We start from the raw sequence: 26,845 nt of genomic DNA, 5'->3' as shown, positions 1-26,845 counted from the left end.
CACCTCCGTGTGCCCTGTATTCATTCATTCACTCATCCTACAGCTGGGAAGGGAGTGTCCCCTTTGTGCCAGGCACAGTGCTAAGCCCTGGAAGTTCAGTTCAGTTCAGTCGCTCTTCGTGTCCGACTCTTTGCGACCCCATGAACTGCAGCACTCCAGGCCTCCCTGTCCATCACCAACTCCCAGAGTTTACTCAAACTCATGTCCATTCAGTCGGTGATGCCATCCAATCATCTCACCCTCTATCGTCCCCTTCTCCTCCTGCCCTCAATCTTTCCCAGCATCAGGGTCTTTTCCAATGAGTCAGCTCTTCACATCAGGTGGCCAAAGCACTGGAGTTTCAGCTTCAGCATCAGTCCTTCCAGTGAACACTCAGGACTGATCTCCTTTAGGATGGACTGGTTGGATTTCCTTGCAGTCCAAGGGATTCTCAAGAGTCTTCTCCAACACCACAGTTCAAAAGCATCAATTCTTTGGTGCTCAGCTTTCTTTATAGTCCAACTCTCACATCCGTACATGACCACTGGAAAAACCATAGCCTTGACGAGACAGACCTTGTTGGCCAAGTAATGTCTCTGCTTTTTAATATGCTGTTTAGGTTGGTCATAAATAGGAAAAGGAGTACATCGAGGCTATATATTGTCACCCTGCTTATTTAACTTATATGCAGAGTACATCATGAGAAACGCTGGGCTGGAAGAACCACAAGCTGGAATCAAGATTGCCGGGAGAAATATCAATAACCTCAGATATGCAGATGACACCACCCTTATGGCAGAAAGTGAAGAGGAACTAAAAAGCCTCTTGATGAAAGTGAAAGAGGGGAGTGAAAAAGTTGGCTTAAAGCTCAACATTCAGAAAACAAAGATCATGGCATCTGGTCCCATCACTTCATGGCAAATAGATGGGGAAATAGTGGAAACAGTGTCAGACTTCATTGTTTTGGGCTCCAAAATCACTGCAGGTGGTGACTGCAGCCATGAAATTAAAAGACGCTTACTCCTTGGAAGAAAAGTGATGACCAACCTAGATAGCATATTCAAAAGCAGAGACATTACTTTGCCAACAAAGTAATGTCCGTTTAGTCAAGGCTATGGTTTTTCCAGAGGTCATGTATGGATGCAAGAGTTGGACTGTGAAGAAAGCTGAGCGCCGAAGAATTGATGCTTTTGAACTGTAGTGCTGGAAAAGACTCTTGAGAGTCCCTTGGACTGCAAGGAAATCCAACCAGTCCATTCTAAAGGAGATCAGTCCTGGGTGTTCTTTGGAAGGAATGATGCTAAAGCTGAAACTCCAGTACTTTGGCCGCCTCATGCGAAGAGTTGACTCATTGGAAAAGACTCTGATGCTGGGAGGGATTAGGGGCAGGAGGAAAAGGGGACAACAGAGGATGAGATGGCTGGATGGCATTACCAACTCGATGGACGTGAGTTTGAGTGAACTCTGGGAGATGGTGATGGACAGGGAGGCCTGGCGTGCTGTGATTCACGGGGTCGCAACGAGTTGGACACGACTGAGCGACTGAACTGAACTGAACCGAAAAATGACAAGAACCAAGAAAGAGATTTTCCTGGAGGGACTCACTGTTTCATGGGGGATTTGCTCCCGGAAGAGAACAGAAGGGCAGGGGCTAGGCACCTTCCTTTACCTTTTGTGACAGCCAAGGTCCATGGAAGCCGGACACTCAAACACAATTTGATGACGACAAACGAAATCAAAATGGTAAGCTTCAGATGCACGATAAAACTCTCAGAGATCTGATGGTGGTTTGGAAACATTCAGAAACGGGAGGACATGCAATAGAACAGAAAGAACATGCACTCTGGAGTCACACCGGCAGAGGCTGACTAAAGCCCAGCTCTGCTACTTCCCTGCTATGTGCCTCGGGCAACCTGGGCAACTTCCTCTGCCTCTCCATGCCTCATCCACCTCAGGGCTGCTGTGAGATCACACTGCAGAGAGCACACTCACTCACTGATATTGCCGGCACTCAGCACGGGCCAGGCGCTGTTCCAGGCACTGCAGATACAGCAGGGAACCAAACAAAGTCTCTGCCTTCAAAGAGCTCGCATTCTGGAGGGTGGAGATGCACAGTAAGCTAACGAATACCATGCCACATGGTGAGAATGCTATGTAGGAAAATAAAGCAGGGTAAGGGATAAGGGACAGAATGGCAAGGGCTGGGGCAACGTGCTGATTTACTGTAAATACTGCAGTCCGGGGAGACCTAGAAACTCTAAGAAAGCAAAGGAGGGAGCCGGGGCAGGCCTGACGTGCTCTGGGAGCAGCGAGGAGGGCAGAGGGGCTGGCATGCAGGGAGCCAGGGCAGTGACAGGAGGTGGGGTCTGAGAGACCACGGGGGAGGGAAGGGGTTGTGTGGGGCCCTGGAGAAGGTGGTGGCGATCTCTAAGGTGTGGTGGAAGCTGGTAGAGTCTTCTAGGAAGAAGAGTGACATTTCAGAAGCAGTACTCTAGCTGCAAAGGGATTACAGCATGCAAAAGGCTACAGAGGGGCAAGGGCGGGACCAGTGAGGCCAGCTGGGAGGGGGCTGCAGTCCACCAGGTGAGACGGGACGGCAGCGTGGACTGGGGCGTGGATTGGAGCTGGTGAGATGTGAATGGGTTCTGGATGTATTTCTGAGGAAGAACCCACAGAATCTACCAAAGGACTGGCTGGGAAATATGAGACAGAAGAGGCAGAGGCCACTCCAAGACTTCTGGTCTGGGCAACAGGATGCACGGAGGAGTCATTTAGTACATGGGACTGCTGCCCAAGCACAAGTGTGGAAATGAGGTGGTGACGTCCACAGGAACTTGAGCTGAAGTCCGGGTAGAGCCCTGGGCGAGGGTGTAAACCTGGGTGTCAGGAGCAACTAGAACGTATTTAAAATCCTGGGATGGACAAGATCACCTCGAGAGTACGAACGGAGAAGAGATCAAACCCAAGAACTGAGTCTGGGACATGCCAATGTTTTGGGAGGAGGAAGAAGAATCTATAATGGAGAGAAGACCAAGAAGGAATAACCAGGGAAGTGGGAAGAGGCCCGGAATAAAAAGCAGCTAATATTATAAGTGATCACTCACTTATAGCCAGGCAACCTGGAGCAGGAAGTCAAGTGGGCCTTAGGAAGCATCAACATGAACAAAGCTAGTGGAGGTGATGGAATTCCAGCTGAGCTATTTCAGATCCTAAAAGATGATGCTGTTAAAGTGCTGCACTCAACAGACCAGCATATTTGGAAAACTCAGCAGTGGCCACAGGACTGGAAAAGGTCAGTTTTCATCCCAATCCCAAATAAGGGCATTGTCAAAGAGTATTCAAACTACCACACAACTGCACTCATTTCACATGCTAGCAAGGTCATGCTCAAAATCCTCCAAGGTAGGCTTCAATAGTACATGAACTGGGAACTTCCAGATGTATAAGCTGGATTTAGAAAAGGCAGAGGAAACAGAGAACAAATTGCCAACATCCACTGGATCACAGAAAAAGCAAGAGAATTCCAGAAAAACATCCACTTCTGCTTCATTGACTATGCTAAAGCCTTTGACTGTGTGGATCACAACAAACTGTGGAAAATTCTTCAAGAGATGGGAATACCAGATCACCTTACCTGCCTCCTGAGAAATCTGTATGCAGGTCAGGAAACAACAGTTAGAACCGGACATGAACGACAGACTAGCTCCAAATTGGGAAAGGAGTACATCAAGGCTGTATATTGTCACCCTGCTTATTTAACTTCTATGCAGAGTACATTATATGAAATGCCGGGCTAAATGAAGCACAAGCTGGAGTCAAGATTGCTGGGAGAAATATCAATAACCTCAGATACACAGATGACACCACCCTTATGGCAAAAAGTGAAGAGAAACTAAAGAGCCTCTCGATGAAAATGAAACAGGAGAGTGAAAAAGCTGGCTTAAAACTCAACATTCAAAATACTAAGATCATGGCATCTGGTCCCATCACTTCACGGCAAATAGATGGGGAAACAATGGAAATAGTGACAGACTTTATTTTCTTGGGCTCCAAAATCACTGCAGACAATGACTGCAGCCATGAAACTAAAAGACACTTGCTCCTTGGAAGAAAAGCTACGACATCCCAGGCAGCGTATTAAACAGCAGATGCGTTACTTTGCTGACAAAGGTCCATCTAGTCAAAGCTATAGCTTTTCCAGTAGTCATCTATGGATGTGAGAGTTGAACCATAAAGAAGGCTGAGAGCTAAAGAACTGATGCTTTCGAACTGTGGTGACAGAGAAGACTCTTAAGAGTCTTGGACTTCAAGGAGATCAAAACAGCCAATCCTGGTTTGAAATGAACCCTGAATATTCATTGGAAGGACTGCTGCTGAAGCTGAAACTCTAATACTTTGACTACCTGATGTGAAGATCCAAGTCATCAGAAAAGATCTTGATGATGGGAAAGATAAGGGGAGGAAGAGAAGGGGATGACAGAGGATGAGATGGTTGGATGGCACCACTGACTCAATGGACATCAGTTTGAGCAAGCTCTGGAGATGGTGAAGGACAGGGAAGCCTAGGGTGTGCAGTCCACTGGGTTGCAAAGAGTCGGACACAGCTGAGTGAGTGAACAACAGCAAACATTATGAGTGCTACTTTTAGGGCAAAACCTGTCAAAACGGCGACTCCAAAACTCCGTCTGACAATTGTCACCTCTCTAATTGAACCAAATGAAGCACGATCACTGAGTAGTCACCATAAAAGCAGACGCAGAGACAGTCACCGGATGAGTTTAACTAAAATTATAATTCAAGAATGAGGAGAAAAAGGAAGGTGAGAATTTCTGTGTTTAAAAACAGGTCCCACATTATTGGAAAGGATTTTTGAATATAAAGAATTATTTTTCCTATGTTCATAGTGTTTATGAGCAACAGTCAACATGGTAATTAAGTCAGGAAAAGGCCCATACAATTTCATAAACTTCAACACATGTGTAGCAGAAATCACTGAATTCCACCCCCACCCCCAACCCTGGTCGGCTGACTTCCTGAGCTGGCCAGCAGCTGGTCTGGCTCCAAGGATTAACCAGGTGATGTTTACAACATCACCCCCCCAGGAGGAGACTCTGATCAGCTCTGTTTTACCCAGGAGGAACGGACGGCAGAGACGTCAAGTGATGACTTAACGTCACACAAACAGAATCAGCAGAGAAAGGAGCTGAACCTAGTCGATCTGACTCCAGGATTGCTTAGGAGCTGAGTTAATTACGACGGGCATGGGAACGATGACAATCACGACTCCTACAACTACACACAGCACAATTAGGTCAATTAATTTTCATTAAAATTCAATATAAGGTAATTTACATCATTAATAATACTATAGACCGTGTTAGTATAAACTCCTGCTCATCTTTTAATTCAATTGCCAACCAAAGTGGATTGTACCTGTCACTTTTATTACAATCAAGCAACTGTTTTATCTCAGTGCACAGACACAAAGAAAAGAGTGAATGGGGGAAAAAAATCAACTGTGTAGATTGGGGTTAGGGAGTAGTAAGATACCAAGATAAAACCGCTTTTAAAATCAGCTGAAGATTTAATGCAGCCCTGGAAAGTTTCAATTATTTACACGCTTGGTCTATGCAGTGTAAAGCTGGGCTAATGAGATTCAATTGCTGTGTATAAATCTGAAGCAGGACAACCCGAGTTTCTAAAGAAAATAGCAGCTTGGGCTCTGTGTTAATAACTCTTCGAAACAAAGATGATGATTCAGAAAGAGTAACATCAGTTTGCTTCATCTTATTGATTGCAGGCACTACTGAGAGAAAACGGCTTCATTTGGTCAAATAGAAACCCCGAGATAAGTTGCCAGGGATTCAAAGAATCTACTGATCTTGCTGATCTTGTTATTGTTCTTCTAATAACAAGACCACCAAAAACAAATTACATTGTCTCTTTGTCTTATGGAAATCATGAAGCCCCCGGAGACCCTTTCTTCTTTGAAAGGTCCCCCACGTCTAGCACCAAGGGCTGCGTGGTGCTACGCAGATCAGAACAGACGCTCACAGGTGCCCGGCTGGATGGAGCACCTCCTCTCAGGCTCTTCACAAAGGCTTTGGGCACAGTGGCACAGGATGCTGCAGGTCCTGTCAAAGGCATTCTAACTTTTTTAATATTTATTTTCGGCTGTGCTGGGTCCTCATTGCTGTGCACGATTCTCCTTGTGGTGGCTTCTCTTGTTGTGGAACATGGGCTCATGGGTTATGGTGCTCAGGCTTACTGATGTCAGAGCATGTGGATCTTCCCCAACCAGGAATCAAATCCAGGGAGGAGGGAGGGGGGGTTCAGGATGGGGAACACGTGTATACCTGTGGCGGATTCATGTTGATGTATGGCAAAACCAATACAATATTGTAAAGTAATTAACCTCCAATTAAAATAAATAAATTTATATTAAAAAAAAGAATCAAATCCGTGTCCCTTGCATTGGCAGGCAGATTTGTAACCACTGGACCACCAGGGGAGTCCCTGTCAAATGCATTTTAAAGCAAAGAGATCCTCTTAAGATCAACCCACAACACCTCTGCACACAGTATACTCTTTTAATACAGGCATAAACAGGACTACCTTGGCCTGAAGGAAGGAACTACCTTGGCCTGAAGAAGTAGGGGTGAGCTTCTTGAAACATTACCATTAGACCCCAGTCTCAAAGGCACAGCAGTTTTGCCAGAAGGGTCAGGGGTTGGACAAGGATGCCACAATCAGAGGGAAAAGCAGGCACAAGGTACAGGAGCAACAGGCACGGGGTGTCTGGGGAATCCTATGGGTTCTAAGGAGCCCTGGAAATGAGGACATATTTTGCTTGCCACACTGAGTGGGGAGAGCTGCCCACACTTAGAGGTCTGGGGGCAGGGATGCTAGTCCTTCTGCAGGACACCAAACATTTCTGTACAGGGAGGGGCTGTGCCACCCAAAATGCCAGGGGTGCCTCCGCTGAGGAGCATTAGAGGACACCCAGGTGGCCAGGAGACAGTAAGAGGGGTAAGGTTGAAAAGACAAACTGAGGTTGCGTTATAAAGACCCCATAAGCCTCCCTACACTGGAGAAGGGAATGGCAAACTACTTCAGCCTTCTTGCCTTGAGAACCCCATGAACAAGATGAAAAGGTAAAAAGACAGAACACTGAAAGAGGAACTCCCCAGGTCAGTAGGTGCCCAACAGGCCACTGGAGAAGAGCGGAGAAATAACTCCAGAAAGAATGAAGAGACGGAGCCAACGCAAAAACAGCACCCAGCTGTGGATGTGACTGGTGATGGAAGCAAAGTCTGATGCTGTATGGAGCAATACTGCACAGGAACCTGGAACGTTAGGTCCAAGAATCAAGACAAATTGGAAGTGGTCAAACAGGAGACGGCAAGGGTAAATATCGACATTTTAGGCATCAGTGAACTAAAATGGACTGGAATGGGTGAATTTAACTCAGATGACCACTGTATCTACTACTGTGAGCAAGAATCCCTTAAAAGAAATGGAGTAGCCCTCATAGTCAACAAAAGAGTCTGAAATGCAGTACTTGGATGCAATCTCAAAAACAACAGAATGATCTCTGTTCATTTCCAAGACAAACCATTCAATATCACAGTAATCCAAGTCTATGCCCCAACCACTAATGCTGAAGAAGAAGCTGAATGGTTCTATGAAAACCTACAAGACCTTTTAAAACTAATACCCCAAAAAGATGTCCTTTTCATTATAGGGGACTAGAATACAAAAGTAGGAAGTCAAGAGACACCTGGAGTAACAGGCAAATTTGGCTTGGAGTACAAAATGAAGCAGAGCAAAGGCTAACAGAGTTTTGCCAAGAGAACACACTGGTCATAGCAAACACCCTCTTCCAACAACACAAGAGAAGATTCTACACATGGACATCGCCAGGTTGTCAATACCAAAATCAGATTGATTCTATTCTTTGCAGCAGAAGATGGAGAAGCTCTGTACAGGCAGCAAAAACAAGACTGGAAGCTGACTGTGGCTCAGGTCATGAACTCCTTATTGCCAAATTCAGATTTAAATTGAAGAAAGTAGGGAAAATCACTAGACCATTCAGGTACGATCTAAATCAAATCCCTTACGATTATACAGTGGAAGTGAGAAATAGATTCAAGGGATTAGATCTGAGAGACAGAGTGCCTGATGAACTATGGACGGAGGTTGGTGATACTGTACAGAAAGCAGGGATCAACACCATCCCCAAGACAAAAAAAATGCAAAAAGGCAAAATGGCTGTCTGAGGAGGCCTTACAAATAGCTGAGAAAAGAAGAGAGGCGAAAATCACTGCAGATGGCGACTGCAGCCAAGACGCTTGCTCCCTGGAAGAAAAGCTATGAAACCAGACAGCATATTAAAAAGCAGAGACATTACTTTGCCAACAAAGGTCCGTCTAGTCAAAGCTATGGTTTTTCCAGTGGTCATGTATGGATGTGAGAGCTGGACTATAAAAAGAGTTGAGCACCAAAGAATGGATGCGTTTGAACTGTGGTGCTGGAGAAGACTCTTGAGAGTCCCTTCCTGGAGAGTCCCTTGAGAGTCCCTTGGACTGCAAGGAGATCCAACCAGTCCATCCTAAAAAAAAATAAGTCCTGAATATTCATTGGACAGACTGACACTGAAGCCGAAACTCCAATACTTTGGCCACCTGATGCAAAGAACTGACTTATTGGAAAAGACCCTGATGCTGGGAAAGATTGAAGGTGGGAGGAGAAGGGGACGACAGAGGATGAGATGGTTGGATGGCATCACCGACTTGACGGACATGAGTTTGAGTAAGCTCCCGAAGTTGGTGATGGACAGGGAAGCCTGGCGTGGTACAGTCCATGGGGTCGCAAAGAGTCGGACACGACTGAGCGACTGAACTGAACTGAAGCTTCCTTGAGGAGGACGGCTCCATCCTGTAAGCAATGGAGGAGACTGGCTTGTGGAGACCCACCCTTTGGGACAAGCACTAAGTACGGAAGATGGAGTGGAGGCTGAGCGGCTAGAAACAAGGAGACCAGGAGATCAGCTGGGAGGCTCCGGCAAGAATTTAGGCTACAGGAAATGAGAGCAGGGAGGCGGGCAGAGGGGCTGCCTGGAAGGTGCGAGGCAGGACAGACGGCGTGTCAGGAAGTGTGTGGATGTGGCGCTTTGTGTGTATGGCTCACAATTTGGGGTCATCTTTCACACAGTATTTGATCAATAAATATTTGCTGTAAGAATGAAGACAAGTGATGTGACAGAGAGCTGCCACACTAGGAGCAGACGGTAAGACAAGAAGCCTGGAACTCAGGTATCCTGGAAACAGATCCACTGAATAAACCTGAATTAGACAAAAAAAAAAAGTAGTTGTGGTTTTTGCTCCTACTTCTTAAGGTAACTGTGCACTTACTCAATCTCCTTTTTGTCTGACTTTTGAGCACAGTCTCACTCAGCTCCAGAAAGGCAAGCGTCACAGGTTTCTACCAGACATGAATCTTATAAACGAATTCATAATAGTTTGCAACTAAAATCCAATGAAACTCCTTTGGAGTTGGAATAGCTTTCTCCAACACTTCACTTCACTACTGTAGATGCCAGCCTAGTGAAATACACCTGGTAGAGCTGGCAGGATGTACTTCCCAAGTTTGGGGGGATAAACACAATTGAGAAGTGTTGGGGGAAACTAGAGGTCTGAATCACGAGCTTGCAAAGTATCATAAGAAATGGTGGATCCCAGTAATTGCTGGCATATTAGCATTTTAGGGGGGAATTCTGGGATGTCTAACTAGGCTATCACTAGTTTAGACTAAATACTTTTAGATAATGTGAGGGACACTAACAATTAGCACTGAGCCCTAAGCATACATTCATATGACAGACGGAAGTGCCCACTGCCTCTGGGAGCCACTGTCTTGAACTGACAGCTAAAGAAACTAAAGAAACAATATATACTGAGCAAATGGTATTTAGAGAGGAGGGAGGGAGGGAAGGAGAGAGGAGAAAAGAAAACTAATAGAAAAGGAAAGAAAAGGGAAAAGATATAAACTACTCTTGAAACTAGTTCTAAAAGGAAAAAATGGCTTTATCAGAATACAAAAATCTATGTGACTAAAAAAACTAAAAAAAGTTTGTTTTATGCTTCGGTTGTCAGAAAACTGAAAAGCAAGTTTAATGGCCAAGCACTTTAAAGCTGCTTCACCCCGATGCCTTCCTGCACACGGCGGTTCTCTGTAAGAGCAGTATCTCTAGCATGGTGCTTTAACCTGGAAGCCACATGAAATTCACGCGGAAATGAAGCATGGATGCTAGAATATACTGAATATAAAACAAGAATATGGAGATCAGAGGCTGAATCAGCAGGTAACTGGAGGGCCCTGAGAAAGGACCAGAGTTCTACCAGGGCTTCAGACCAACGGCTTAACCTTCTCCAGGAATTAACTGCCTTTTCTAATGGGAGTCACAGACCCTCTTCCTCAGAAAAAGGCACATAAATACACCTACACACAAAACCTGCAGGGGTTTAGAGATTTCTTGAAGTCTATCCACTACCTTCTGGGAGTTCACAAACCAAGCTTATGATCCCTGAGGTTAATGACAAAAGCTAGTTTCAAAAACTGAGTCAGAACCAGTTAGGGAAGTCCCTACGAAAACATCTGTGTGTCTTATGAACACTGCATCTATGCAGTACTCGAAAGCACAAGCTTTCAGAAGGTCAAGCCCAGCACGACTTTGGTATGCATGTTCAGCCAGAAGCACTGCACACGTTTCGCCTAAGAAACCTCAGGATCCAACGAGTGAAAGTCGCTCAGTCGTGTCCGACTCTTTGCGACCCCATGGACCATATAGTCCATGGAATTCTCCAGGCCAGAATACTGGAGCGGGTAGCTATTCCCTTCTCAGAGGATCTTCCCAACCCAGGGATCGAAACCAGGTCTCCTGTGGATTCTTTACCAGCTGAGTCACAAGGGATCCAGTGGGCCCTGCAAAACGACAGAGCCCATGAACCCTCCCTACGTCCCTACAAGAGTCTCCCTCTCGCTTTGCTGGGTCCTGAGTTCATCTCTAGCACCCTGGGTGCTGGATGCTCCCAGAGCAGAAAGCCCCCTGAGAAAGCAGGAGCAACATGCGTCAGGGCCAGGAAAGAGAAACAACACCTGGGCAACTTCAAGCAACTGTTTCACTGTTTAATGGCTGAAAGTTTGAGCTCTCGAGTCAAGGAGACCAGGGGCTGAACTGTCACCTAAGACTGGGGTTATTTTCCAGCTGTGTGACCTTGGTCCTCTTCAAGTCCCAGCTTATTAATCTGGAAAAGGGGGGTTGCGGGGCATGTGAAGACCTGAGCTTGGTGCCCAGCACAGAGAGCACAATGACTAAGCAGATACTTACTGAGGAAATCGGTAAGATCAGGCCAGTATTTCTGTTCCCAATGAATTTTATACTTAAAAACGCAGTTCTTCTTCTATAAAATTTAACCCAAAGAATACTGTGTGGTTACAATAAAAAAAAAAAAAGCAGACAATATTTAAGTGTTTCAAGCAGAAAGTTCAAGAACTAACTCCTCCACCCCCTCTACCATGAGACAACCACTACTCTCCCAGGAGGTAAAGAGCCCCTCTGGACTGTTCACAAAGGAAGTTACAAACAGGTGCACACCCACTTCCCGGGACACTGTCTACTCCAGGCTCACATCAGCCCCTAATAGCTCATCTCAGTGTTTTAAGAAACCTCTCCGTTCAGTTTCCTTTTATAGACACACATACACGAATGCTAACGAATGTTCATTCAGCACACACTTACTGAGCACCTACTATGTGCCAGGCACCAACTCACATCAGTGAATCAAGACACGATCTCTCTCCTGTGGAGCTCACAGTCTTTCCAAAGGAAACTGATAAGGGACAATAAGCCCAGAGAGTTTCCCGGTGGTCCAGTGGTTAGGACTCTCCATTGTCACTGCCAACGGCCTGCCTGGGCTCAACCCCTGGACAGGGAACTGAGATCCGGCAAGCTGCAAGGCTCTACCAGCCAAGAAAATCAGCTACTGTCTTAGAAAGTAAAAAGAACTATTTTAAACAAATTAAAGGACATTCAAGCAGATAAGGGGGCAGGAGTAGCCCATCCTGGTCAGGAGAGGTCTCACGGAGAAGCGACAGAGCAAACCTCGAAGGCTGTGAGGAGTGAGGCCAGCCCCAAGGCAGCAGAGCGCCCAGCAGGCGGGGGAGACTGCAGGTGGGGCCAGAGACTCAGAAGGAGGGGGCCTCTCTGGAGAGACATGGAGCCACCAACGGGGCTGAGTGCAGAGGACACACTACTCGAGTTTCCCTCTGAAGAGACTCTGGGTCTACTCTCTCTCTCTCTCTCTCTCTCACACACACACAGACACAGACACAGACACAGACACACAGACACACACACACACACACACACACACTCATACTGCCTGTCATCAACCTTTTACCCATTAATTTTAGCACTCACTGGTAATTCTTGATTTAAGCAGTTATTACTATGGTGGCTGCCAAATTTTCTAACTCCTTCTGGATTTACTAGTTCACGTTCTCCTGAAGGAATGGCTTTCCTGTGGCTATTTTTATGTGATACAAACACCTCCTGTTTCTTTCTCGACTGCTTTACCAATTTAAATCAGCATGGACAACACGTGGGCTGGAATGGCTTCTGAGGACTGCAATCCATGACCATCACATCTACCTTGGCGCTCAACGGGCCCAGGAGTGGCCCCCAGGGGCCAAAGTGGCTTCTGTGTCCAGGGCGCACACCCCTGTCATTCTGTGAGTACTCGCCTAGCTTTGGCCCGAGAAGATATTCTGGTTCACCCTGTCCTTTCTCTGTCCCTGTCTTGGGAGCAGCCATTTCTCCAAGGAGCCTGGTTCTTATTAGTGAGAATGACGTTTAGAAACTAAGATGGGGAAAAGAAATTCACTCATGGTTCCTAGAGTCTCCATGCTTGTAGACCTCAGCAGACAGAGTGGGACACACACGCACAGGGGTATGTGTGCACACACTTGTATATCTTTCTAGATCTATCTGCATGTACATATCCAAAACAGTTAGTTCACACTGATACTCTGGTTTCAATCCAATACCAAGGGCTTATTCTGGCATTTTCCTTTTCTTTCTTTCTTTTTTTTATAATGTCCCTCTGCAAAAGAGAGAAATTTGGTTTCCATTATCTACAATTGATTTCCTTATTTGCTCAATCCAAGAATACACACAAATCGGCTTCAGAATTGTTAACCCACACCTCTCTGAAAAACTGGCAAAGTACCAAGAGTTTCAGTGTTTCTTCACAAGGTCTAACAATCCTTAGTCTAAGGATCTGGAGTCATGATGCTGTGTTCAAAGGTTACCAGGGTTCCATCTCCATCCCTTCCCCAAAGCGTGATTACATTATTCATTTGAAATATAGTTTATTACTTCTACCTGCATTCCTTAAAAAAAAAAAAATCCACTCTGGCCGATTATTCATTTTTTGCATACGTGAAACATTACCGTGGTTCTAAAAGTCAAACCCATGTAAAACGACGTTCTCAGAAACGCCCCCTCCCTCCACACATCCATCCTACCCTACTGCCACCCACCTCACTCTGACCAGTTGGTTTCCAGTTTATTATCTTTTCTGTGTGTTTCCTCTACAAATAAGATAATGGGTATTTTTTTTTTATCTCCTTTCTTACAAAAGAGGAATCATATTAAGAATCCTCTTACACTTTGATTTTTTTCTCTTAATGTATCCTAGAAATCACTTCAAATGAGTCATAAAGGTCTTTCTCATTCTTTTTTTTAAAGATGAAAAAAGAAACAGGTGGCTCCATTGTGCAGCTGTATTTATTCAATCCCTTTCCTCTGCACAGGTATTACGGTTATTTCCAGTAGTTTGCAACTACAAACAAGGTGCAATTAATAATCCTGGGCACATGTATATTTTCACACTGTTGGAGGTGTGTCTTCAGGGTAAATTCCTAGTTGCACTGCTGGGTCAGAAGGTAAATGCATACGTCGTTTTATCACACATTGCCAAATCCCCTCCAAAGTGGTTGCACCAATTTGCATTCCCGCCAGCAATGTACAATGGTGGCTGTTTCCTTACAGGTTCACCAACAGAATGTGTTGTTATACTTTTTAATTTCTGCAAATCTGGTAGGTGAGAAACCGTACCTCATTCAGTTTTAATTTGCATCTCTCTAATTATGGGTACGGTTGAACATCTTTTCATATGTTTAAGTACCATTTTTATACCTTTTCGGGGGACTGTCTCTTTTCCTCATTTTCTATTCCATTTTTGGTCTTTTTACCCTTTGTAAGAGTTTCTACCCTTTGTAAGGCTAGGTATACTAGCCCTGTATCTATGATACACATCCCAGCAAGTCAGCTGTCTCCAGACTTTGTTGTTTTTTTTTTTTCTTTTTATGGTAGAGGTCCTATTGCTTTTAGGTAGCACCTTTATCACACGCTACATTTTTATGTGATTGAATCTACTTCAGGCTTCCTTGGTGGCTCAGACAGTAAAGAATCTGCCTGCAACGCAGGAGAGAGACCTGGGTTCCATCCCTGAGTTGGGACGATCCCCTGGAGAAGGGAATGGCTACCCACTCCAGTATTTCTGCCTGGAGAATTCCACGGACAGAGGAGGCTGGCAGGCTATAGTCCATAAGGTCAATTTGATTCTAGAAGTAGAATCTACTTATATTCTATTCTACCAGCCTGTTTATCTAGCCATGAGTCAGCACCATACAGGTTTTTTTTTTTTTTTTTTTTTTTGCTGCAACAGCATTTAATTTGAATTATTTGATAGTTACTCTTCACCCATTGATTTTTAGGTTCACTGAGCACCATACAGTTTTAATTATAGAGGCTTTAGAGTATGCTTCAATGTCTAACAGGTAAGTTCCCTGGTAGCTTTTGTGCTTTTCCATTCTTTCTTGCATGCTTCTTTTATATATGAACTTTAATATCAACTAGAATGAAATCTTTTAATGACTGTATTATATTTGTTCACATTTACTGATATGACTGATGCATGTGGTCTCAATTTGTTCACATGACAGTACAGTTACTATGTGACTCATATTTACAATGCTGCTTTTTCTCTAAGTGATGTTTTCTTTGCTTGCTCACTCACTGATTGATTGTATTTAAGCTTATTTTTATGTATGGTGTTAGGAAGTGTTCTGTTGTTCCATGTCCAGTTCTAACTGTTGCTTCCTGACCTGCATATAGGTTTTTCAAGAGGCCTGTCTGGTGGTCTGGTATTCCTATCTCTTTCAGAATTTTCCACAGTTTATTGTGATCTACACAGTCAAAGGCTTCGGCATAGTCAATAAAGCAGAAATAGATATTTTTGAGACTCCTTGGAAGGAAAGTCATGACCAACCTAGATAGCATATTCAAAAGCAGAGACATTACTTTGCCAACAAAGGTCCATCTAGTCAAGGCTATCGTTTTTCCAGTGGTCACGTATGGATGTGAGAGTTGGACTGTGAAGAAAGCTGAGCACTGAAGAATTGATGCTTTTGAACTGTGGTGTTGGAGAAGACTCTTGAGAGTCCTTGGACTGCAAGGAGATCCAGCCAGTCCATTCTGAAGGAGATCAGCCCTGGGTATTCTTTGGAAGGACTGATGTTAAAGCTGAAACTCCAATACTTTGGCCACCTCATGCGAAGAGTTGACTCATTGGAAAAGACCCTGGTGCTGGGAGGGATTGGGGGCAGGAGGAGAAGGGGATGACAGAGGATGAGATGGCTGGATGGCATCACCGACTCGATGGATGTGAGTTTGGGTAAACTCCGGGAGTTGGTGATGGACAGGGAGGCCTGGCGTGCTGCGATTCATGAGGTCGCAAAGAGTCGGACACAACTGAGCAACTGAACTGAACTGAGGAAGTGTTCTAATTTCATTATTTTTACACATAGCTGTCCAGTTTTCTCAGGACCACTTATGGAAGGGACTATCTTTTCTCCACTGTGTATTCTGTTTTATTCAGGAATGTTTATTTATTTGTTCTCATGCTTATCTTTGTACCTATAACATTTTAATGGCCTTATATTCCCCTTTTCTCAGATACCATTTTAGCATTTTGTCAATTTTTAATGGGATCCTTTAAGTCTTATGTATTACATATCTAACAATCAAAGAGTTCATTTTACTTTCATCTTTATCCCTTACCTCATTTTTTGCTTAGATTACTTATACTGTATTAGAACACATAACATTTATATATATTAATACTTTGGCCTCATCATGACCTTTGTTTTCATCTTATCTCAACAATTAAATACATTACACACTCACTCTTGGTCCTTAGGCTGAAGTTTTCCCATTCATCTCTTCGGAGCATGAATCTCATTCTCCGGAAGACTCCTTGAGACTGGCTAATGGGTACGGAATTCTTGTGTGTTTAAAATGGTTCTTCTTCAATACTTGAAAGACATATTTATCTTTGATTCACAATTTCTTTGAAAATGCTGCTCTGTCAACGTCTTCCTTTGGATATTGTTTTCAAGACATTTGATGCCAGTTTACATCTTTTGCCTTGTAATTTATGTTTTGTTTTTTTTTCTTTGCTTGGAAGCCTTGAGGATTTGTTCTTCATCTTTAAAGTCAGCTAGCATTACTAGAATACATCTCAGACTTGATTGTTGTTGGTCAGTTTTCCTAAGTACACAGTGAGACATTTCAATGTGCAAATTTAGACCTTTCATTTGCAGGAATTTTCTTAGATTACAGCTTTACAGATTGGTTCTGTTCCATTATTTCCTTTTTCTTCTTCACGGACTCCAATTATGTACACGTTGTTTCTTCTCTGAGTTTCATTTGAACCACTTTCTCTGTGAACCCTTCTACTTCGTTCTTTACCTTATTTTACTCTCTTGGTTGTTTCTCAGCCTTTCTTCAATGCCCTTTATTAAATCTCATGTGAATCTATTCTTCCTTGAGCATCTTGAGACTTAGCCTTAATTTCGGATAGAATTTTATCGTTTTTCCTGTCTAGTAAATCCATCTCATTTCTTCATCTTTTTGCCTGTTTCTGCTTCTGATTTCTGGATTCCTGGATTCCTGATATAAGGGTTTGTCTTGTCGCCTCTCCAAATGCTTGAGGATGTTAAAGCGAGCTTAGAGTGCTGTCTGTGTCAAACAGCTTCCTTCTGCTTTGTGGTGTTTGTTTCCTTGCAGGTGGCATTTCTTTAGTTGAAGTATTTATTTCCTATAACATTTTATTACAAAGAACTTTAAATATTGCAAAATTGAGTTTTAGGACCTGTATCCTCATGAGCTAGATTCCACAACTGTTATCATTCTGTTCTAACATATATACTCATCTGTCTGGCCATTTATTTTAGTTTTTGGAAGAGTTTGAAAGTTGCAGACATTAGTACAGTTCATCCCTAAACACGAAAGCAAGCATGCCATTAGGCAGCTTAGGGTTAGTTAAAACAGTATCTTCTGAGGTGAAATTTACCTCCAATAAAGTGCATAAATCTTTAGAAAGCACCATTCTCTGAACTCTGGCAACTGTATATAGCCATATAAATCACATGTTATCAAAATTCAGAACCCTTTCACTGCCACCACCATTTCCTCATGCCCCTCCCAATGTGTGTCTGCTCTATCCCTTCCGGTGAGGGGGTGGGGGTCGCACACACACACAGTTCTGATTGTTATTCACCTTGCTTTGGTCCATCCTAACATGTCATGTAATGCCGTCATACGCATGTACTCGCCTATATTTTTCCCTCAGCAAAAGTTAATGGGTGTGCAAGTGATAGCTCACTAGGATGTGCTTGTTTCTTATTTACACATAATTTGGAGTGTGGGCATTCTTGGTCTCTTGGTCGCGTTTAAGGTGTAGTTTTGTTTCTGCTTTTCCGTACTCTTTGGAGGATATGTGGAGAGACCTAAATTTAAATAACCATTCATAACATTTCTGAGTGTGAACATTTTCAAACATAAAGGAAGAGAGATTGACTAATATTCACCCAAATTAAAAAATTACCAAAATTAGCCACACTCAGATTCGATCCCTGGTCAAGGAACTAATATTCTACATGCTGCAGAGCAATGGAAGGTCCTGCATGCTGCAACGAAGACCCCAGGCAGACCAAAAAAGATTACATATATATACTTAGAAACACATATATTTGTGTTAAATCCTCCCTCAAAAAAGGAAGGAGAATGACCAAAGAGGAAGGGATAACAATTCCTACAGGACAGAGGTGGGTGGGGTGGGCAGAGGGACCCTCACAGGGGTGAAGGTTGCAGATAATGTTCTAGCTCTGAGGCTGGGTGGTAGATTTATTATTTATTTTATAATATTATTATAAATAACATCATTAACATATTAATTATTAATTAATAATATATAAATAATAATATTATTTATTATCATCAATTAAGGATTATGACTGACTTTAACCTGAAGTTAAAACTTAAAGAGTCAACTGCCTGGCCGACCACAGTCTGTAACAACGTCTCGCCTCCTCCCGGTCTCCCTCGCTGCCCACACTCCAGCAGCCCAGCCGCCTAGCCTCCTGGGTGGGATCTGAACATGCCCACTGGCCTGGGCTCGGGTCTCCGATGCTGTGCTGCCTCTCCTGGGCCCAGCTCCCGGCTCGCCTCACTTGCCACAGTTTTTGTGGTTTTGTTTGTTTCTGCTCCCCACACCACACTCTGTCTCTCTCCACCCCCTGTCCTGTTCTCCGCCAGATCCCCGCAGCCAGCATATTACACAGTGCCTGGCTGGTCTCCCACCCATGAGTGCAATGCAGGCGCCCTGAGAGCAGGGATGGCGGTCAGTGCTTAACAGAACCCAGTACCTCGCCTTCCTCTCCTGGTGCTCTGGTTACTGAATAAATACACAAATGCAAAAGCAACCTAGCTCACAAAAGAGCCTGACGCTTGATCTGGGACTTACCTAAAAGGCCCACCTTCACTGGAACTCCCAGGGCACCATGGTTTAACATCATGCTGTTAGAAACAAGCTCCAAGACGACCCAGCACGGGTGGGGAATGCGGCTTTGGGGCTCTATCCCAGAGCCACTGGATCAGAATTTCTGGGCATCCTGCCAGGAATATGCATTGTCCACCAACTACACTGGTGACTCTTGAACCTCTAAAGTTTGAGAACTACTGAACCTAGCAGAGGAATCAATGCCCAAAACAGTTAAGCAGTTTAGCTGTTCAACGGTCTTTCCCATTTCAGAGAGCTTGAGATACAGCGAAATGAGTCGATGAGTCTCATGGTGTAAAACAGATGTATCATTCAAAAATAAGGCACGGATATGCTAAAGAAATTGAGGGTTGGTAAAAATGTACATTAAAGAGACTGATAAATGAGTTTTATCTGCTGCAAACCATATAACATATAAAGAAAGATTAATTTGTAAGATATTAAGGTATGTTTCAAGTATCATGACTGAAGGTTCATTTTTTCCTTCTTCTCTTACATTTTCATACCTAGTGGATCAGTAAAACATAGTGGATTAATATTTTAAATGCCGAAAGGAGCCAGCTGCTTGTTCTAGTCTGACTCAGTTAAGCTCTTACAATATTTTGACTGTTTGAAGAAATTAATAATGGGATGTTAGGCGTTGGATTAACTGAAACTAAATATCAACAGAGCTAGATTTATTTTTGGATGACTGAGCTCATCTCTTCAAAGAACGGAAGCAGGATTCATTGTATCATGAGTTATTAACTTACACAACATGAAACAGCCCCCGAACAGAGCCGGCCACAGCAGTTAAGGCTTACATAATAGGCTCAAAGTGTAGACTTCACATTCGCCACAACTGGGCTGTCCAGGCTCCAGTCGGTGACCCCAGGCTCACAAAGACGCCAGGAGCAGTTCAGACGATAACTGCCCGGAGAGCTCTGGAAGCAGGCTAGTACTGAGGCCTGTTCCACCTCCCCTAAGCAACAGGTCCCCCTTGCAGCCGTGGGGAGAGACTGACACACCCAGAAGGGAAAGACGCTTTTCTGCGTCACTCATGGGTCACACAGCGAGCCCTGACTCCGCCTCTGTCTGTCCCCCTTGCTCTCCTCCACCCTGTCTCCTGTGCCCTGCTCCCCATGGGTCCATCAGCAGGTGTGCGCCCGGGCTTCCAGGTCAAGCACACAGCCCGGGCCCACGGGTGACTGCTCCTAAGTCTCACAGGCTCTGAAGCCTGATGCCTCCAGGACAAGGAAAGGCAGGTTGAGCTTTTAGAGGAGCCACACTGATCCCAAATTGCCTTAAAATGCACCATTTCTATATAGAGCCCTCATTTTTTCCTTTCCCCTCCTACACTGTATAGAAGCTATGATGACAGGTTGGGACTCCCAGGAACCAATGTCTGTAGATCTAAGGCACTCTGCTGCTTCTTGGCAGGGACTGCCTGCTGAAGGAGGAAACCAAACGGGGTCACCAAGTCTGCCTCTTGTTCACGGAATGCTCTAGACTTCAGTGACTTTATGCCATTTCCCCATGCGTGCACACAAAAAAATCCAAAAGCCCCTCTGCACTCACAGACCAAAACTGGAAGGGATCTATACTGATGACAAAACCAGGGGAACACGCTGATCATGGAGGTCAGGCTATTCACTAGTCATCTCTGGACTGCTGTGTACAGCCGAGTGGGCAGCTCACCACTGTATTTTACAGGTTGTGTCACTTTTGGAAAAAGCTATCTACTCCAGCGCTCCCAACACGCCCCTTCCTCTGCTGGACAGGGGCCTGCACTGGCTCGGCGGCTTGGGATAAAGCTTAAAAATATACCCCAGTGTATGTACAAGAATGCTCATGCCACCGTTATTTATTTACTTATTCCTGACACGTACACACGGCTTTATCCATCTCTTCACCTTCCTTCTGGCTGCGCGGGGCCTTCGGTGCCGCGCGGGCTTTCTCCAGCTGCGGAGAATGGGGGCTGCGCTTCTCTGTGCTGTGTGGGCTCCTCACTGCAGCGGCTTCTCTTGCTGGTGGAGCAAGGCTCTAGCAGCATGGGCTCCAGCAGTTGTGGCGCTCAGGCTCAGCTGCTGCGACGTGCGGGCTCCAGGGCACGCAGGATTCAGTAGCTGTGGCACAGGGGCCTATTAGTTGTGGCTCATGGGCCCTAGAGCATGCAGGCATCAGTAGTCGCGGCACATGAGCTTAGCTGCCCCGCAACAAGTGGACCTTTCCGGAAAAGGGATCGAACCTGTGTCCCTTGCATCGGCAGGCAGATTCCTATCCACTGCACCACCAGGGAAGTCCTCACACTACCGTTATTTAAAAAGCAAAACCAGAAACTACCCACACACACAGTGACTGGAGAAAGAATAAAGAGTGTACACTTACAGACTGAACTATCACACAACCAAGAAGATGATCAGACTGCCACATACAACCACCAGCACGGCCCCATCTTAGAAACAATCACACAATATGATACTGTTCTTATGAAGTCCAAAATTCAACAGAACTCAATGATACGTTACATGGGGATACATGTGGGGATACATGTCCATGTGGTAACTCACACTTAGAAAAGCAAGAGGAGATGATTATCAGGATGGTGGCGATGTTGCTGGGAGGGGTGGAAGTTGAGGAGAAGAGCACATTGGTTATACTCTGCTTCTTAGGTTGGATGTGACCTAGGTGTTCAACATTAGACTTTATAACTGACATACACACGACATGACTTAAAAAATAATAAGGAAACATTACCTGCCTGCTAATTCTGGTCATCCGAATCTTTTCTTCTTTTCTGTTTAGGCCATGCTGTGCAGCATGTGGGATCTTAGTTCCTTGACCAGGGATCGAGTCCGTGCCCCCTGCAGTGCAAGCTTGGAGTCTTAATTAACCACTGGACCACCGGGGACGTCCCCTGGTCGTCCAAATGTCACTCAGCACCACCATGAACTACAATGAGGGACGGGAGCAAGGAGCATCCTGGAGGCTTGGGAGCAGTGTCCTGGCCCCACCACCCAGGAGAAACCACCGCCTCAGGTTCCTCACTTGTGAAATGAAAACAGTCGGTGCTGCCTCCCTTGAGGGCACGATGAGGGTGAGAGGAGAGAAGGCTAGGTAAGCCTCAGGCTCCTCAGGGACGGGGGACAGACACTCACTGTGTCACCGATTGCTGCTTTCTTGGCCCTGCCTCTCTTCCCCGGGGGGAATGGCCCCTCCACTCCACCCAAACCAAGGCAGGACCCCCACAACCCCAGGAGGAACAAGCCCAGGTTAGGCCAGCAGGAGTGTTCTCCCAGGGTGTATGAGCACAGGCATGGGTGAAAGGTGCAAGGCAGCTGATGCCCAATCACTCAGGCCACAGGGTCCCAAAGGGATGCAGTCCTGCTCCTGACACCCCGGAGCCATCCTGCTTTCTCTTCTTCCCGACAGAAGAGCTCTATCTCATGTCTGTGACCAGCCAGCATCAGTAAAGAGCAAAACAAAGACAAAAGGATAGGCTTTTCATCTTTAAGTTCATCAGAGCAGGTTTCTGTTGCCTGTACTCACGGAAGCCTGGCTGGCCTCCCCATCAGTCTCACTCGCCTCCCAAACTCTCAGGGTACCTGCCTCCCAGATTCACACAACTCATTTCAGAAGAAGCTCCAGAAAACAGCTTTTCACTCTTGCTTGGACTTCATGCAGCGGTTCCCCACTGCCTACAGCACAGGCCCCACACCTCCTCCACTGGCCACAGGGAAGAGGCGACTAGCAAGGGTAGGAGGGGAGGTGGCAGCCTCCGGTCCTGCTCTCTGCCCCCGCGAAAATTCCCTTCAACCTCAGAGAAGCGTGTGGCAGCAGTGGAACAGAAACCTGCCATCTAACAAAATACCATCTTTTAAAAGTAAAAGCCAAATAAAGCCATGATGTTAAAAGTATGATTATCCACCTGGCAACCTGATTCTGAATCAGATCACCCACTGCTCTTTCTGTAAATAGGCCCCACCTTGTGTGAATTCCCATGTCAACTGGGGAAGATGACAGCTAGCTGGCCAGATGCACAGCGATCTGAATTAGCCACTCATGGCAGTCAAAATGGTGTGTATAAAATAGAATTCTGCCCTTGACTCAAGCCCCTAAACTCTCATCAGTCTATTAAAACAGAAGCTTGGTGAGAAAGCAGATGAGGCTGACAGGTCACTGTGAAATAAAAGCCCACTCTCTCACGTGGAAGTAACTCTAATATTTTAACCCTGTTTACCCAGAATCCTGTTCTCTCTGCTCATTCCCATCAATGCCAAATTCCTACCTTCATCAGGAAATGGAAGCCCAACGACCCAGAAATAATCTGAGCAAACCTATCTCGCTGCAGACGCTTTCGTTTTTATCTTCATTAACTCTTTGGTCCCTGTCAAGCATCCTGGGAGCAGGATTTATGTTTCGGCCGCTGGGTTTAGAGGATCTTAACACGTAGACAATCCGTACGTTTAACAGGGGGCAGAAAATAACGCATGTTTTGTAGACAGGTACAAATTGTTTTCTTTTTCTAGTGAAAGAACACTATGTTATCTCATTCACTGTATTTTTTAACTGGAAGAATTTTAAAGAAAAGTAGCACGTCACCCAGATGAATGTCACTTGATTTTTTCTCACATGAAATCCCACCCATTTAATAATCCTATGTCTTTTCCCCCTCTTAAGGGAGGGGCTTCCCTGGTGGCTCAGTGGTGAAGAATCCACCTGCCCGTGCAGGAGACATGGCTTCCATCCCTGATCTGAAGATCCCACGTGCCTTGGAGCAATTAAGCCCATGCACCACAGCTACTGAAGCCCTTTGCTCTAAAGCCTGTGCTCCGTAACAAGAGAAGTCACTGCAGTGAGAAGCTAGCGCGCGCAACCAGAGAGCAGGCCCCGCTCGCCACAGAGAGAGCAAAGTCTGCCCAGCAATGAAGACCCAGCACAGCCACACACAAGCAAAGTTATTTACACACACAAGAAGTCTGCCCTCTTCAGGTAAATGGACTGAGTGAACAGTCACTCATCCTGGGTGACTGGATATTTATAAAAGTTCACAAAAGTAAAATGCTAAAGTCCAGGAAATTCACACTAGGCCCCAGAGCAGCAGCGCTGGGGAGACGTAAAAAACACTCAGTCCTGAAGCTTGCCTCCATGATGACCATCAGATACCTTGCTCTTACTCAGTTAATTCTCCTTTTTAGCAAATGTGGAGGCTCCTCAATATCTGTGTTCTTCAAGTGTGTATTAGGACACAGAGCATCGAAAAACATCTTATCACTGAAGTCTCAAACACACCTGTCTTTGGTGAATTTATGTGAATACAAACATCAGTGTTTGAGGTCACGGGGCCAACTTGCTCTGAGGAGAGTCACATTAGTTCAGTTAAGTCACTCAGTCGTGTCCGACTCTTCGCGACCCCATGAATTGCAGCATGCCAGGCCTCCCTGTCCATCACCAACTCCCGGAGTTCACTCAAACTCACGTCCATCGAGTCGGTGATGCCATCCAGCCATTTCATCCTCTGTCGTTCCCTTCTCCTCCTGCCCCTAATTCCTCCCAGCACCAGGGTCTTTTCCAGTGAGTCAGCTCTTCGCATGAGGTGGCCAAAGTACTGGAGTTTCAGCTTTAGCATCAGTCCTTCCAATGAACACCCAGGACTGATCTCCTTTAGAATGGACTGGTTGGATCTCCTTGAAGTCCAAGGGACTCTGAAGACTCTTCTCCAACACCACAGTTCAAAAGCATCAATTCTTCAACACTCAGCTTTCTTCACAGTCCAACTCTCACATCCATACATGACCACTGGAAAAACCATAGCCTTGACTAGATGGACCTTTGTTGGCAAAGTAATGTCTCTGCTTTTCAATATGCTCTCTAGGTTGGTCATCACTTTTCTTCCAAGGAGTAAGCGTCTTTTAATTTCATGGCTGCAGTCACCATCTGCAGTGATTTTGGAGCCCCAAAAAATAAAGTCTGACACTGTTTCCACTGTTTCCCCATCTATTTCCCATGAAGTGATGGGACCGGATGCCATGATCTTCATTTTCTGAATGTTGAGCTTTAAGCCAACTTTTTCACTCTCCTCTTTCACTTTCATCACATCAGAAACAACAAAATCAGAAACCGTCAGTGATAAGGTCGCAGACACTTACTTCAAATACGAAATGAATTTTATAAATGACTTCCTATAAAACCTGTTTCTGTTTTAAGAGGCTGTTTTTTATCAGCAGGATCCAACAGACAAGCATTTCCAATGTCTTTGGGATACTACAAAACAGCTTCATCAAAACTCATGAACTGACAGGTGATGGAGTCTCACGCTGTACTTCCTATCTGGGAACTCTTAAATGGGCTCTGGGATTTCATTCAAAAGCAAGGAATCAGCATTCAGAATTTTTAACCTAGAGAATGCCAGTAAAGAGAAGAAACACACTCTTCACCATCTAACTGGGACTGAATTTCCATTCCTGAGCTCCGACAACACAGAAACGTGGACATGTCCCCACAGACAGGTCAGACAGAACTTACCAGAAGCATGGCGGATGTCCCATTGGGTCTGGACAAGTGGATGGTCATTTCGGGGAACATCCGGTCGATGCGGCTGATCACGTCGTCAACGTATCTGAGAGGAAGAAACACACGTGTAAGAGCTGGGGCTCCAGTCCAAGAGATACAAATCTACAGTACACTAGAGGCTTCTCTTCTCAGTTTAAGTTTTCATTAGTGAAATGCATTTTTAAGAAGGCCAGTGGGATTTATGAGGCTTTTTTTTTTTTTTAGCAAAAATATGACTCCCTAGTTCCTCCTCTTGCTTTCCAGAACCATTCATTATTTTTTAGTGATTTCTTTTGCTATTTACCTCTGCATTTCCATGTGATGTATTTTTAATGCCAGTTCTTGGTCTTTCATTTTAAGGTATGACCTTGGGGCTTTCCTCTATAGATGGGAATTTAATTCCGCCACCCTCCTGGCCACTGGGCCCCACTGACCGGGGCCCCTCCCTCTGTCCCCTGGTTTAGGGGTGGAAGTGGCTTCCTGTTTTGCTCACCTCTGCTCGTTTCTTGTTTCCTTCTCATCTCAATCACCTCAACAGTCAGTTCTCTGGATTAAATTCCTTCTGTTTTAAATACCTGAAGTCATTCCCATTTTTCTGGTTTGTGGCTAACAAATTCAAATCACATCACAATTTTTGCTTAAATCAGTATTTATTGTTCACATTCTAAAATATTTGCTTATTTTTTAAGGGAATTTTTTGAAAAGTCTTTATTGAATTTGTTAAAGTATTGTTTCTGCTTTATGTTTTGGGTTTTTTTTTTTTTGCACGAGGCATGCAGGCTATCTTAACTCCATGGCCAGGGATTGAACCCACACCCTTTGCTTTGGAAGGCAAAGTCTCAACCGCTGGACTGTCAGGGACATCCCATCTGCATATGTTTTTAATAACTGAGCCACACAGTGGCTCATGGGTAATTTACAGTTATTTTTGTTTTACTGAATTTTTACTTGATTAGTTTTCTATGTACCTATTATAATTTTTTCCCTTAAACTCTCTGCCTGACTCTAAAACTTCTCTCAATATGGTCAAACATATCAGACAATCTATCAATTTACATTTTTTTTCTGGAAACATTCCTCTGAAAGTCAGTCTTCTGTTTTTCTGACCCAAATGGAACCTGTATCTCTGAAGATTTAATAATCATTGAGATTACTGACACTAAGCACTCAGCATGGCATATACTAAAACCTAAAAAATTATAAACACTCTCACTGGACTATCATGGGCATATGGGTAGTCTGCAAAGATGCCCTCTCTTTGCAGGAAGACTCCCTCCAACCTCCACCACCCCAGTGGAAGCCCGTTGAGGAAACGCCAACCCACAGCGTCAGCAGAGCTAGAGCTGGGTCTGGTTCAGATCCTCTGA

General features: G+C 44.9%; 1 protein-coding gene across 2 annotated transcripts in view; it reads right to left on the bottom strand.

The window, feature by feature from the left end:
- Positions 1 to 26,845, bottom strand: part of MED27 (mediator complex subunit 27) — a 216,849-nt gene that overhangs the window by 52,598 nt on the left and 137,406 nt on the right. For both annotated transcript variants that reach the window (XM_069582151.1, XM_069582152.1), the window contains exon 4: positions 25,452 to 25,545. In XM_069582151.1, the coding sequence (XP_069438252.1) occupies positions 25,452 to 25,545 (94 nt within the window). The remainder of the gene's footprint in view (positions 1 to 25,451; positions 25,546 to 26,845) is intronic.

Source organism: Ovis canadensis, chromosome 3 (assembly GCF_042477335.2).
Source record: "Ovis canadensis isolate MfBH-ARS-UI-01 breed Bighorn chromosome 3, ARS-UI_OviCan_v2, whole genome shotgun sequence".
Classification (NCBI taxonomy): Eukaryota; Metazoa; Chordata; class Mammalia; order Artiodactyla; family Bovidae; genus Ovis; species Ovis canadensis.
The sequence above is the reverse complement of the archived record's forward strand: the minus strand, read 5'-3'. Positions and strand labels throughout refer to the sequence as shown.